The sequence below is a fragment of the Zalophus californianus genome, chromosome 6, assembly GCF_009762305.2.
Source record: "Zalophus californianus isolate mZalCal1 chromosome 6, mZalCal1.pri.v2, whole genome shotgun sequence".
Lineage (NCBI taxonomy): Eukaryota > Metazoa > Chordata > Mammalia > Carnivora > Otariidae > Zalophus > Zalophus californianus.
In genome coordinates this window covers 39,659,835-39,672,973 of record NC_045600.1, presented here as the reverse complement: position 1 = coordinate 39,672,973, position 13,139 = coordinate 39,659,835, and the positions used below count along the sequence as shown (strand labels likewise).

Below are 13,139 nucleotides of genomic sequence, written 5' to 3'. Positions count from 1 at the left end.
CTTAAAGTTTTCTTTATCTCTTCTTTGTTCTATGAATTAGCATATACCTTAAAAGAAAATTTTATTTGCAACAAATAGAAGTAACAAATTAGGTCTTAAAGACTTCTTACAAAAAGTTAGTTGAAGATCTGAATAGATAAATGGCTAAAGACAAGAAACACAGTAAAGAACAAAATTTAAAAATGGCTAATACAAAACACATGGAAAGATGTTCAACTTCACTGGTAATAAGCAATATAAATTAAAATAAAGCAGGTGAACTGGTGTGTATTTAAGAAAATGAGCATTCCCATATTCTACTATTGGAAGAAAAAATTGGTACAAACTTCCTTGAAAATTATTTAGCAGTATATATCAAAAATCTTAACAACATAGGGGTGCCTGGGTGGCTCAGTTGGCTGAGCATCCAACTCTTGATCTCAGCTCATGGTCATGAGTTTGAGCCCTATGTTAGGCTCCCCACCAGGCGTGGAGCCTACTTAAAAAAAAAAAAAAAAGTTGAAAAAATCAGCAATATAGAAATCCTTAAAACTTATAATAATCCCATTTCTAAAAATATTTTCTGTAAAAATATCAGAGTCTCAGTTAAAGTATCATGATCATGGATGTTTGTTGCAGTGTTGCCCACAATTAGAAGCCACATTATTGTTCATAGTAAAATGTTTAAAAATAATCCTAACAATTCACTTATTGGAATATTAGACAATCATGCAAAACCATTTTGAAGAATATTTAATGATGTGTGAACATTAAAGGGATACAAATTTCTATATAATACAATCTGTTTTATGTAAGAAAAATATATGTGCATAATAATTAAAAACAATGTTTTCAGTGGTTTCTTCTGAGCAATAGAATTATATGTGTTTTCTATTTTTCTTTTTATTTATTTACTACATTTCCTAAATTTTCAACATAGACCATGCATTAATTTAATGATTTTTAAGTTATTAAAAATCATGTACTTTTAAAAATGAGAAATATAGGATAGGTTTAATTTCTACTTCTGAAAATGAACCTTTTTGAGCCAGACTGTGGGTTCAGTGGTATAAACCAGAAGTCCAGATAGTAAGAACTGTAATTCCTTGTTTTTTGGAGACAAATTGTCTTGTCAGTTACTTTTTGCCTTCTTTTCTATGAAAACAAACACTGTCACTCCACATTACAAGGGTGAAGTAAGAATTAAGAGAGGTCTAAAAATAAAATATCTTTGCTCTCTGGGAGAATACATACATTGATACCATAATTGCTATATATCTACTGTGTAAGTTTTCTGTAAGAATTACCAAAAAACATATAAAGTGCTTAGTGAATCATAGAGAAAAGAACTCTGTAAAAGCAAGCTGTGATCCTTTTTAGCACCACTTCTATTTGTATGTGTTGCAGTATAACCTTGAATATTTGGATGCAAGCCATAACCATGTGATAACCCTGGAGGGATTTAGAGGTCTGATGAAACTGAAGCACTTAGACTTGAGCTGGAATCAACTGAAAAAATCTGGCGATGAAATAAATATGTTATGCAAACACACCACAAGCCTTCTTACTCTTGATATTAGGCATAATCCATGGCAAAAGGTAGGCAGCAGATGTATTTATAAAAAAGCAAATGATCATTTTTATTTCAAAGCCAGTTTCTCACTACTATTCAGTAGTAGCCAGAAATAGACAAACTATCTTTGTTTTACTAGAATTCCTTTTAAGTATTTCATAAGTTGAATTTAGTGTAGTGTAGTGATCAAATGAATCAAATGTTACTAAAAGATTTTTTTGATAAGCTCTAATAATTTGAGAGTATTGTGGCTTTATGAGTGTTAGATACCATTGCCATTTGCAAACCTTGGGAGGGTTTATATAGTTCAGTGTGCTAGAACCTACTGTAATGAGGCATGGGACCAAGAATAATAGAATATAGGATGCCTGGGTGGCTCAGTCAGTTGAGCATCTGCCTTCATCTCAGGTCCTGATCCCAGGGTCCTGGGATCAAGTCCCACATTGGGCTCCTTGCTCAGCGGGGAGCCTTCTTCTCTCTCTGTCTGCTGCTCCCCCTGCTTGTGCTCACTCTCTCTCTCTCTGACAAATAAATACATAAAATCTTTTTAAAAAGGAATAATAGAATACAATGAGAGAGACAGACCATTAAGGGGGAACAAATTTGTCACTTCCCCTGATAAGCCTGTATTATAAAGGCTTATGTTCTGTTACAAAAGGAAATTTGATTGAACACTATTTTTTTCTCATCACAAAAATACATAGATTCATGCTAAGAAATTTCAGTATTCAATGATTATGTTTAAGGGTATCCCCAAGTATTTAAAATAAGCCCCAACTTTATAATTTCAAGAATCCTCCTTTCCTTGCTTTTCAAAAATGTATATAAGACTGTTCAACATTTTAAAAAGAGGCTAATGATTGGTTCTATTAAATTTTCCATATTACTATGTTTACATTGTTGTATTTTTTCTTTTTTGCTCAGAAAAATAGGATATTTTTCCTTTACCAAAGCAGACCCAGAATGTGCCTGGTCATAGTACAGCTCTCTTCCTGTTGCCAAACTAGAAGTCAGGGGCTAAAGATCGAGATAGAAGCACACACAGAGCTAACTAGCTGCTGATCTAGATAAACCGGAGGTACTGCAGTTCTCTAAACACTTTTCACCACACTTTTCAACAGCTTACAGGACTCCCTTCCTTCATAAGAGTAGAGCTATCCACCTTCAAATGAAACAGATCAGTTCTTCAATATAACTTAATTTCAGCTATTAGAGAACTAAGTTAAGCCCTTATTTGTAGATATAACTAATAAAGTGGGAGATGCATAATTTTGAATTACATGGGAAGGAATGAAGAAGCACTCCTTTCCACATCATAACATATGTAATATTTTGTAAAAATTAACTTTTTGTTATTTTCCCAAGCCAGCCACATTAAGGCTGAGTGTTATTGGCAGATTAAAGACTCTCACTCATTTAGATGGACTCTTCATTTCTAAAGAAGAAGCAACAGCAGCTATGAAATTTATTACTGGAACAAAGATTACTCAGGTTGGATTTTACTGTTTAATATTTTTGTGCTATTTAGAATATACAAATTATATTTCTGTACTCTTGCTTTGTTAAGATTTTGTATCCTCTCTTAGCATTCTAATAAAAAATCAGTTAATATATAACATTCATATCACTTGAACTTTTTCTCCTGTTTAAATATATCCCATTTAAATATCAACTGGTTGTGTGGATTCTCATCCCTGCACACTACCCCAAAAATCAACAAAAATGCCTCCAGGGTAACTGTTTTTTTCCTATGAACCTGAGCTCATCAGAGTCCTTTCTAGCGCCTACATGAAAATAAACAACTTTCCAGGGATAAGGTAAGCTTGGAAGCCTTGATAAAGCACTTAGTGAATTATCTACTTAGTACTGATATTATAAGTATCTGGCTAAAACACACACACACACACACACACACACACACACACACACACAACCTATTAACTTGGGGGCATGGGGAATGCACATATTATCCAGATTAAGAATGCTGTACTTTGGCCAAAGTAGCTTCATCTTAAATATCTTCACTCTAGTTTTCTAGCTATTTACTTTTTATTAGATATTTGAATATTAATTCCTTAATGTAATGTTTAATTTAGGATCTATTCAAAATGAAGGAAAGAAAATTTTTGTTGATAAAAATATAATTAATTCCTCAAGAGGAGTTGGGGATTTACCCTACCAGAAATCAAAACTTACTAAAATCCTTTAAGACAATGCAGATTTGGGGCACCTGGTTGGCTTAGTCAGTTAAATGTCTGACTCTTGAATTCAGCTCAGGTCTTGATCTCAGGGTCATGAGTTCAAGCCCCATACTGGGCTCCATGCTGAGAGTGGAGCCTACTTAAAAAAAATGTTGGTTTGGCACAGACCAAGAGAACAGAACATAAAGACCCAATATAGACCCATACATACATGGAAATTTGACAAACAACAAGCAGAGCTGCCTTTATTAGATCAGAGAGGCTAGTCAATAAAAGGCACTGGGACAAGTGCATTAAGGACTTCATTATAAAAGTCAAAATCAAGAATGTTTTAGAAGTAAAGATAGATATTGTCATTATGACCCTGAATGAGGAAAGAACTTACTACACAAGAAACCAAGAGCATAAATATGAAAGACTGGATTTGTCTACATTAAAATTAATATATCTTTTCTTTAAAGGGCACACCATAAAGAAAGGGAAAAAACAAGCTACATACTGGGGAAAAATTTTGCAACACATCTAACTGCCAAAAGATATTATTTATATATCCAGAACATATCAGAAAAAAGACAACCAATCAAACAAAAATAGGTAAAAGATACTGGAGAGGAAATCAAAACAGCCAAATCACAGGAGAAGATGCTCCACTGCACTAGTATTCAAGAAAATGAACATTAAAACCACACAGTCTACCAACTGAGAGTCACCGGTAGTTGAAAGTTTTAAAGCCTAACAATATCAAGTTTTAGCAAAAAGTTGAAGTAGAAGTGGCAACTGGTATAACCACTTTGGAAAATAATTTGGCATTATTTAGGAAAGCTGAATATATACTTTCCCTATAACCCAGCATATACTCTAAAGAAACTCTTGCATGTATGCAGCAGGAGTCAAGAATATTCATAACAACAGTGTGAAAAACTGAACTCGGCCCCAGTGTTCACTGATGGGAGAATCGCTAAGGAAATACTGTCTAGCAGTGACACATGAATGAACTACCACTACATACAGCAGCATACATGAATCTCATGAACACAATGTTGATCAAAAAAGCTCAAAGAAGGGGCGCCTGGGTGGCTCAGATGGTTGGGCGTCTGCCTTCGGCTCAGGTCATGGTCCCGGAGTCCTGGGATCGGGTCCTGCATCAGGCTCCCTGCTCCTTGGGAGCCTGCTTCTCCCTCTGCCTTTCTCTCTCTCTCTCTCTGTCTCTCATGAATAAATAAATAAAATCTTAAAAAAAAAAAAAGCTCAAAGAAGAACATGTACTTACTATTCAATTTACACATGGAGCCCAGTGTGGGGCTTGAACTCATGACTCTGAGATCAAGACCTGAGCTGAAATCAAGAGTCAGACATTTAACTGACTGAGTCACCCAAGCACCCCAAATCTGCATACATAAATCTCATGAACACAATGTTGAGCAAAAAAGCTCATAGAAGAACACATACTTACTATTCAATTTACATAAGGTTCCAATATGTGTAAGACTAAATGATATATTATTTATGGGCACAAACATAAGTCTATAAAGCAAATGAATGGTAGATAGAAAATTTGAGATCGTTTGACTGCTTCTTAGGGTATTGATTGATTCACCTGAGGTGCGTGATGGTTTCTGAGGGGAAGGAGAGGAAAAGGGTTAGGATGGGGCACACAGGGAGCTTCCAGGTAGGAGGAATATTCTAGCTCTGAAACCTGTTTAATGGATGGATTATATTGATGTTTGTATTACAGCAATCCTTTCATAGGTCTATAAATTTTATTTTGTACGTGGTTAAATATCTGCTAAGATAAAAAGTAAAATACATAAAGTATATCTAGATATTGAAAACATTTTAAGGCAAAGAAAATGTCATATTTTAAAATTATTCATTGGGCCACTCATCTAAGAAACAATACCTTTATATATAAATGACCCGCTATATGCCATTTCCTTTATTCATCATGTGTTTTTTATTTTATTAGTTATCTCTCTTACGGCATTCTGGTACTAAAGAGGAGAGACCACGGATACTTAGTATATGGCCTTCTGCCAAAATTCTGACACAGATTTCAAAGTTAGGACCACATTTATATCTGAGCGGAAACTGGTACTTGAAGGTAAAAGCTAATTCTATTAAACCTATATAAAAGCTTAATTTCAATTGATTTTAATCAACTTTGGTCTTTGTATCATTAAGAGGGTACAGATAGGTAAGGGGCAGAAAACTGGAAGAGCCAAATTAGAATCAAACAAGGAGGTCAAGTCGTGAACGGTAATATCACAGGGACTAGACCTTAATGGTGGTCACCACAGAACTGGAGATTTAGGATAAAGGTACACTGTAAGACCAAAGGGTAGGTTTTGATAATACATCAAAATAAGCAAACTTGAAAGCTCAGAACCAGAGATCAAGCCAAAAGTTTGGGTAGCAATGTAAAAGAAATCAAGAATCCCGGCATGGGACTAGGAGAACTGGTCAGAATTCAGCCAAGGATAAGGGGGAAGGGTTAGACGGCAATACCAACTTCTTTTTGCTGCACAAAGCACCCTTATACATTTTTTTTTTATTACCAGCTATGTACAGATATGTAGCTGTGATGCAGGCTCAGTGACAGCTCTGGCTGACCCCACAGTGAGTTTTGGAATCAGAATGACTCTTTAAATTTGCCCCAGGTTGGGCTGAGATGGCCAGGCCTTTATATCCCTCCATCATTGGATGTGGGCCAGCCTGGGACCGAGCATGACCTTGGGCAGGGCAACTCTCTGCAGCTGAGGCTGTCCCAGAAGGCCCTGACAGCCCAAGGCTTTCCGCCAACAGCACTCCCAGCAGCTGGGACAAGTTTTTCACTTTGGTTGGAATCTGGCCAGCACAGTGTCCGTAAAACCACTTAAGTCCCTCTTGGAGTTATAATCTTGTCAAATCTTACTCTTTGTAAGCTTCACTATGTCTTTAGTTCCTGAAGGAATTCCTTTGATGTCACTTACCACATTTGAATTATTTCATTAGCCTTTTTGTAGCACTGAGTTTATTGATAAGATTCGGAAGTAACATAAAATGTGAATTATTCTACAGATAACTGCTCTAAATTTAGATGGGCAACATCTCTTTGAAATTACAAATTTAGAAAAATTAGAAAATTTGAAATGGGCATCATTCAGCAACAATAATCTCACTAAAATGGGAGGCTTGGAATCCTGTGTTAACTTGGAAGAGCTCACATTAGACGGAAACTGTATCTCAAAGATAGAAGGTATGTGAGAATTTGAAAATTTTAAGATATGAATGTCTAATTAACAAGAGCAAAAAATGAATAACACTGAGGACAGAATTTCTGAGTCTGAGGAGGAAGATGTCTAGAGAAGTTCCAAGAAGGTTTGGGGCAGAGCGTTCTACACATCTACTGATGGGATCTGTGACCGGTTGCTATGTGTAATGAGCCCAGCTAGCAGACTTGCACCTCCTCTGACTTCCCTCTCTCTTCTGTAGCAATGTTTACCACTATTACCAAACCTAGCACATTACAAACTAGGCAGTAATTAATATCTACAGAGTGGGAAAAATGAATGAATGAGTGAGGTGTGCTTTTGAAAAAGAGAAAACAGCCCAATTCATTTTTCAAAATATGGAATTAAGGTTACATTTGGAAATGTGAAGACTTTAACAAAAATGAACACTTTATTCACTAGAGGTTGAAAATCAATAGGGATCCATATAAAGTACTGTTAAGCAACTTTACTAATGTCGGGTTTATCTGGGTATAGAATATTTCTGGTTGTGCATTTTGCTAACAAGGTTGTCCTTGTCAAGAAGAGAAGGTAAGAATTGGAAATCATGACTGGAAGAGACTTCATTTATACTTTACTCACTTTTGAATTGTTGGATTCTTTTCAGCATGTGTGTGTGTGTGTGTGTGTGCTTTTTCATAAACTAGAAAACTCTGTTTCAAAAAAATCACACATGCAAAAGCAAGTACTAAATATCTTTAAAAAACAGTATGTATAACATTTAGTTATACTTTATTTTGATGACTCCTAACAATCTGCTTCTAAAACTTGCTTGATCATAAGAATCATTTGGGACACTGAGTGAATATACAGATTCACAGGCCTCTCCTTTGTAGATTTCAATTGAGTAAACCTGGGGGTAGCTCAGACATGTCTTTAGAACCATCACTAGTCTTCCATTCCCATACAATAGGGTGTTAGTTTTCCTTTATATGTATAAATGAGAACCCGGTTTCCTTTTTATTCCCATCCATAATCCCACTGAAGGGAAGAATCCTCCAACCTATATTTTTCCTATACTCACTTTGCAGAGATGATAGTTTTACCACACTAAAGTTTAACAGATATTTCTCTCCTTTTCTCCAGACACAGAAGGTTTAAAATCCACCTAAGGATTTTTGTCTTGATGGTTTTATCCTAACTTGCTAGATCAATTTACTTTCAGCATTGCATAGTCATGATGAAGGCTGGTGTGAAAGGCCAGCAAGGACAAAATGTACTGAGAACCAATTATTTGCCAAAAGCTACAACTGACCCTTTTCAAATGCCATTCCATTTGATTCCATAACCCCTTGGGAGCAGATTTCAGTATGTCCTGTTTTTTTTTTGTTTGTTTGTTTGTTTTGTTTTTAAGTATGCTCCACGCCCAACATTGGGCATGAACTTATAACCATGAGATAGAGACCTGACTGAGATCAAGAGTTAGATGCCCAACCAATTGAGCCACCCAGGCTCCCCTCAGTACATCGTTTTTATGGATGAGGAAAATGAGGCACAGACGTTTCAAAATTTTATATAATATATTTATGGTCCCAAATTTAGTAGTCATACATTTGAAACCAACTCTGACTCCAAAGTTCTCATCTTTCAATTTATACCATTCTACCTACAGCTAAAAAGTACCTCCAGTGCATAGCATACCTAAGAGTTAGATTGTGGTGAGAGGTGACATTTTCTGAAGTTCTGTCTTTTAAGTACTTTTAAGCATACAAAGGTAGAATTAGGCCAAATGGTTCTTTTTGATACAAATGATGCCACAATGAAGAATACTTTACAAAGTGTTGTATCTAGTTCCTTACCTTTACTGTTTTAAAATGGGGGCTGGTGATTTTCTTGAGCTTTGTGTTACTTTGATGGTAAAAATCTTAATTATATCATTTGAAGTTTATTTGAAAGCAAAACTCAGTATTTCCTACATAATACCTTCCCTTAACACCTAAGAAGACGGAGTCTACTTAGAAATCCAAAACTGGAATTTAATGTATTAGCTGGGACTTCATACACGTTATATCCTTCTTAAACAAAAGCTAAAACAATGATAGTTAATGCTGCAGAGTCTGTAAAGAGTAAAACAGCCAGTGAGTTGTTTTTTTTTAATTAACTTTTCAGTGCTATCGGAATCTTTTCTTGAATTTACTTATTTTTCTAGGCATTTCCAAGCTGACTAAATTAACTCGCCTCAGCATAAATAATAATCTTCTAACTGGTTTGGAAAAACATACATTTGATAACTTGCTTCATCTTCACTCCCTTTCTCTTGAGAACAACAGAATCACTTCATTGAGTGGTTTACTAAAAGCTGTTACTCTGGTTGAATTATACATAAGCAATAACTATATTGCTCTCAATCAGGAGATCTACAATTTAAAGGTGACTATCTAGGGTGGTAATGTTTTTGTTTTTTAAAATACGTATTATTTCTTTATATTATGAAAATAGTGCATGTTCAATGTATAGGATTTGGAAAATATAGAAAAATATAAACAAAATAAAAGTCAAGAATAACAAGGTTTACTAAAATGTACTTGCATTCAATTTATGCATACATAAAAACATATGTATATGTAACCATAATGTCCCCAAGTTGACAACCTACTAGGGCAATTTTTTTTTAAGTACAAATAAAATATTCAAGCCCCACTAGCCAGTGCCTTCCTCAGTATTTCCAAGGATCCCCCAATCTGGTTGGGGAGTAAGAGTCTTTAACATTTCCTCTTCTCAGAGGAACTTTTGATTATCTCTCACTTACTTGTTCTTACTGGTGACTCCAATTCTTTCTGGCCAACTTTGCCTAGCTTTGTCCTCTTTAATTCTCCCAATGAAACGTTTAAGTCAAGGCTACTGTATAATAGGCTTTTCTGAAGATTTGAATAAAATGGAGGTTTACTACAGCACAGAATAGGAATTCACTTCAAATGCATTGTGTGACTTCACTGTTTCTAAAGTTCAATGGCCATTCCCTAAAACTGGGACTCTCATGATGGCCTCTTTCTTTTGCTGATACCGTATCGCTAGGATTTTACCCTCTACCAAAAACTTATGTCCGTTTCCTGTCTTTCCTTGTGTTCAGTCTTCCCCTTCCTACTCCCTCAATATAACTACTTCTTCTAAAGCTGCAGAGGCAACCTAATCAATGATAGCAGCAACAAAATAAACCATTTTACATCATGATGCAGAGTAGTGTTACTCCTGCTTGTCTTAACCTCTCCCATCCACATCTCCTCTGGGCTCTTCCTGCACAACAAAGGCATATCAAAATATCCTATCTAATAAGAAAGCACATTTTCCCTTAAGATGAATTCTGCCACTCTCTCAGAAGATAGGATCACATCAGTTTTATCCCTCATCAGAAGGCAGTGTTTTTCATTCTTGTTACATCTATAGACACACATGCATACTATTTAATAGGACAGTATTCCATAAACAAAGCATATGGTTTTAAACTTAGCAAAGTTCCCTCCATGTCTTTACTACTGATAGCAATACATTTAGCAGCAGCATCCTAAAAGAGATTCTGATCATTTAACATATACCACTGAAATAGTGTACAAAATTAGAACTTACTGGTCTGCAAGGATAACTCTTCCAATAAAATGTATACTTAAATCACTATGTGTATCACTAAGTGTACACTGAAATCACTATGAAATGATAAAGTAATTCAAATATTAAAATTCAAGGATGGTTAAACTCTTAAGGGGAAAAAAACTTGCTGGAGTATATATCTACTACATATATATATGTATGTATATGTGTGTGTGTATGTGTATAGGTAGGTAGGTAGAGGTAGAGACAGAGAGAGATAGGGATATATAGATACAGCTTTACATGTATGTGTTTTTATTACCCAGGGTTTATGCAACCTGGTCATTCTTGACATGTATGGAAATATTATTGTATGGAATCAAGAAAACTACCGGTTGTTTGTAATATTTCATCTTCCAGAACTGAAAGCTTTGGATGGAATCTCAATTGTAAGCTGTTTTATGACTCATAGCATTTGGTCCAATTCATATTCATATATCCATAGGCCATAATCATTTTGAACTTTGCCTTCTCACTAGTATGATACCCAATCTAGGTCTCCCAAACACATTTTAGATCTGGGTTTTAAAATTTTCTCCTTTAGCCAATTCCTGTCTAAATTGAGGTGACAGGAAAGGAAAGATGCTGCTTACAGTTGTACCCACTAAATTCAGTGCCTAACAACTTAAAGAGTACAATTTTCTGAGACAGGATAGAAAACTGTTCTGGAGCCCTACCATTCTCTTGGGCCTAAAACCAGCTTCCTATTTCCTAGAAAAATTTAGGCAAAATATATTTGAACAAAAAAATGGTATGTCAGTGTCCCTAGTCACTGTAAGTAAGGCGATGTTGTTGTCAGGTGGAAGGTAGAGGTCCAAAGTCTCCCACCTGGCCTCTGTTGACAACCTGGAGGTACATGATTTCTTACCTGCTAGGCTAGGGTAGAAGCTCACAGTCCATAGGCCTCCACGGACTCATCCTGACTCATTTCCTCTTCCCAGTCAGAAGTGCTTCATGCATGCTCTGCCATTATTACTGGGTGGAAGTGGAACAGGCTGCCCAAGTATTCTCTAGTAACGCTTGTGGGGGGGGGTGCATTACTGCTGGGAGAGGATGAAGGTCCATGCTGCTCACTCAGCAAAGGAATGATAGGTGCCTTGTTCCGCCAGGGCAAGAGGGGAAGTCTCTGCTCCCATTCTGCTTGTACAGGTGTAGATGGCACCACAATTTATTCCATGGCACTTGGTTAGAGTAGACCCATTATTGTCTAAAGGTTTTCTGGCTTGTTAGACTAGGCCTTTCCTAGTCTTTTGACTATATAGGGCAGGTGTTTATGTGAATTTTTGTTTTCTCTCGTTTTCTGAGTTTCTGGTGTCTCCAGCACCAAGTCCCACGTATATGAAGCAAAAAGAAAACCCAGATGTAAAGGAAAACCCATGTCTGTGTGTTTCCTTTACTCTCACACTGCACTGTAATCACAACACTTCTGACACCAAATGTGTGGGTTTTCCACATATAGGCAATTCTCTGACCCAGAATTCAGCTGAATTCTTACACCATCTATCTGGAGATAGGTTCAGATCCCACAGGCTAAGGGCTCAGTCCCACACTGTTGCCCCTGACCCCACTTCAGACACCAATCACAAGTCCAGGTTGGCACCTACGCTTCTGACTAACCGGCTATAAAAAGTTTCCATGACCGTCTTCTTGGATTTGATTAATTTGCTAGAGCAGCTCACAGAACTCAGGAAAACATTTGCTTACTAGATTACTGATTTATTATAAAAGGATATAAAACTCAGAAACAACCATATAGAAGAGAGGCATAGGGCAAGGTATACAGGAGGGGGCACCAAGCTTCCATGCTCTCTCTGAGCAAAGCACTTTTCCAAGCATCTCCACGTGGTCACCAACCTGAAGCTCTGTGAAGCCCCTCCTTTTGGGTTTTTATGGAGGCTCCACTATGTAGGTATGGCTGATTAAATCAGGGGCCAATGGTGACTGATTCAACCTCTAGCCCTTCTCCCTTCTCCAGAGATCAGGGAGTGGGACTGAAAGTTCCAACCCTCTAATCATAGTTGGCTCCCCTGGCAAACAGCCCCCATCCTTAGGGACTTTCTAAAAGTCACCTTTTAACATAAACTCAGTGTGGTTGAAAGAAGCTCGTTATGAATAACAAGACACTGTTTTCATCTTTATGGCTCTGGAGCAACCGCCCTCTCTTTTTTTTTTCTTTTCTTCCCCTATGTTCATCTGTTTTGTTTCTTGAATTCCATATATGAGTGAAATCATATGGTATTTGTCTTTCTCTAACTGACTTATTTCACTTAGCATAATACATTCTAGCTCCATCCATGTCATTGGAAATGGCAAGATTTCATTCTTTTTTATGGCTGAGCAATATTCCATTGTATATATATATATATATATATATATATATATATATATATATATACCACATCTTCTTTATCCATTCATCAATTGATAGCAACTCTTGCTCTAAGCCTCTTTTGAACTGTTAATGTAACATTGGATTTCCTTCACTATATAACCTATTTATTAATTCCTTTACCCATATTTCTTCTTCTTTCC

General features: G+C 36.3%; 1 protein-coding gene across 4 annotated transcripts in view; it reads left to right on the top strand.

Annotated features, from left to right (window-relative positions):
- LRRC9 (leucine rich repeat containing 9) overlaps positions 1 to 13,139 on the top strand; it is a 107,815-nt gene that overhangs the window by 60,172 nt on the left and 34,504 nt on the right. For all 4 annotated transcript variants that reach the window (XM_027568730.1, XM_027568731.1, XM_027568729.1 and 1 more), the window contains 6 exons: positions 1,387 to 1,578; positions 2,918 to 3,043; positions 5,720 to 5,854; positions 6,811 to 6,988; positions 9,172 to 9,392; positions 10,874 to 10,996. In XM_027568730.1, coding sequence (XP_027424531.1) covers positions 1,387 to 1,578; positions 2,918 to 3,043; positions 5,720 to 5,854; positions 6,811 to 6,988; positions 9,172 to 9,392; positions 10,874 to 10,996 — 975 coding nt within the window. The remainder of the gene's footprint in view (positions 1 to 1,386; positions 1,579 to 2,917; positions 3,044 to 5,719; positions 5,855 to 6,810; positions 6,989 to 9,171; positions 9,393 to 10,873; positions 10,997 to 13,139) is intronic.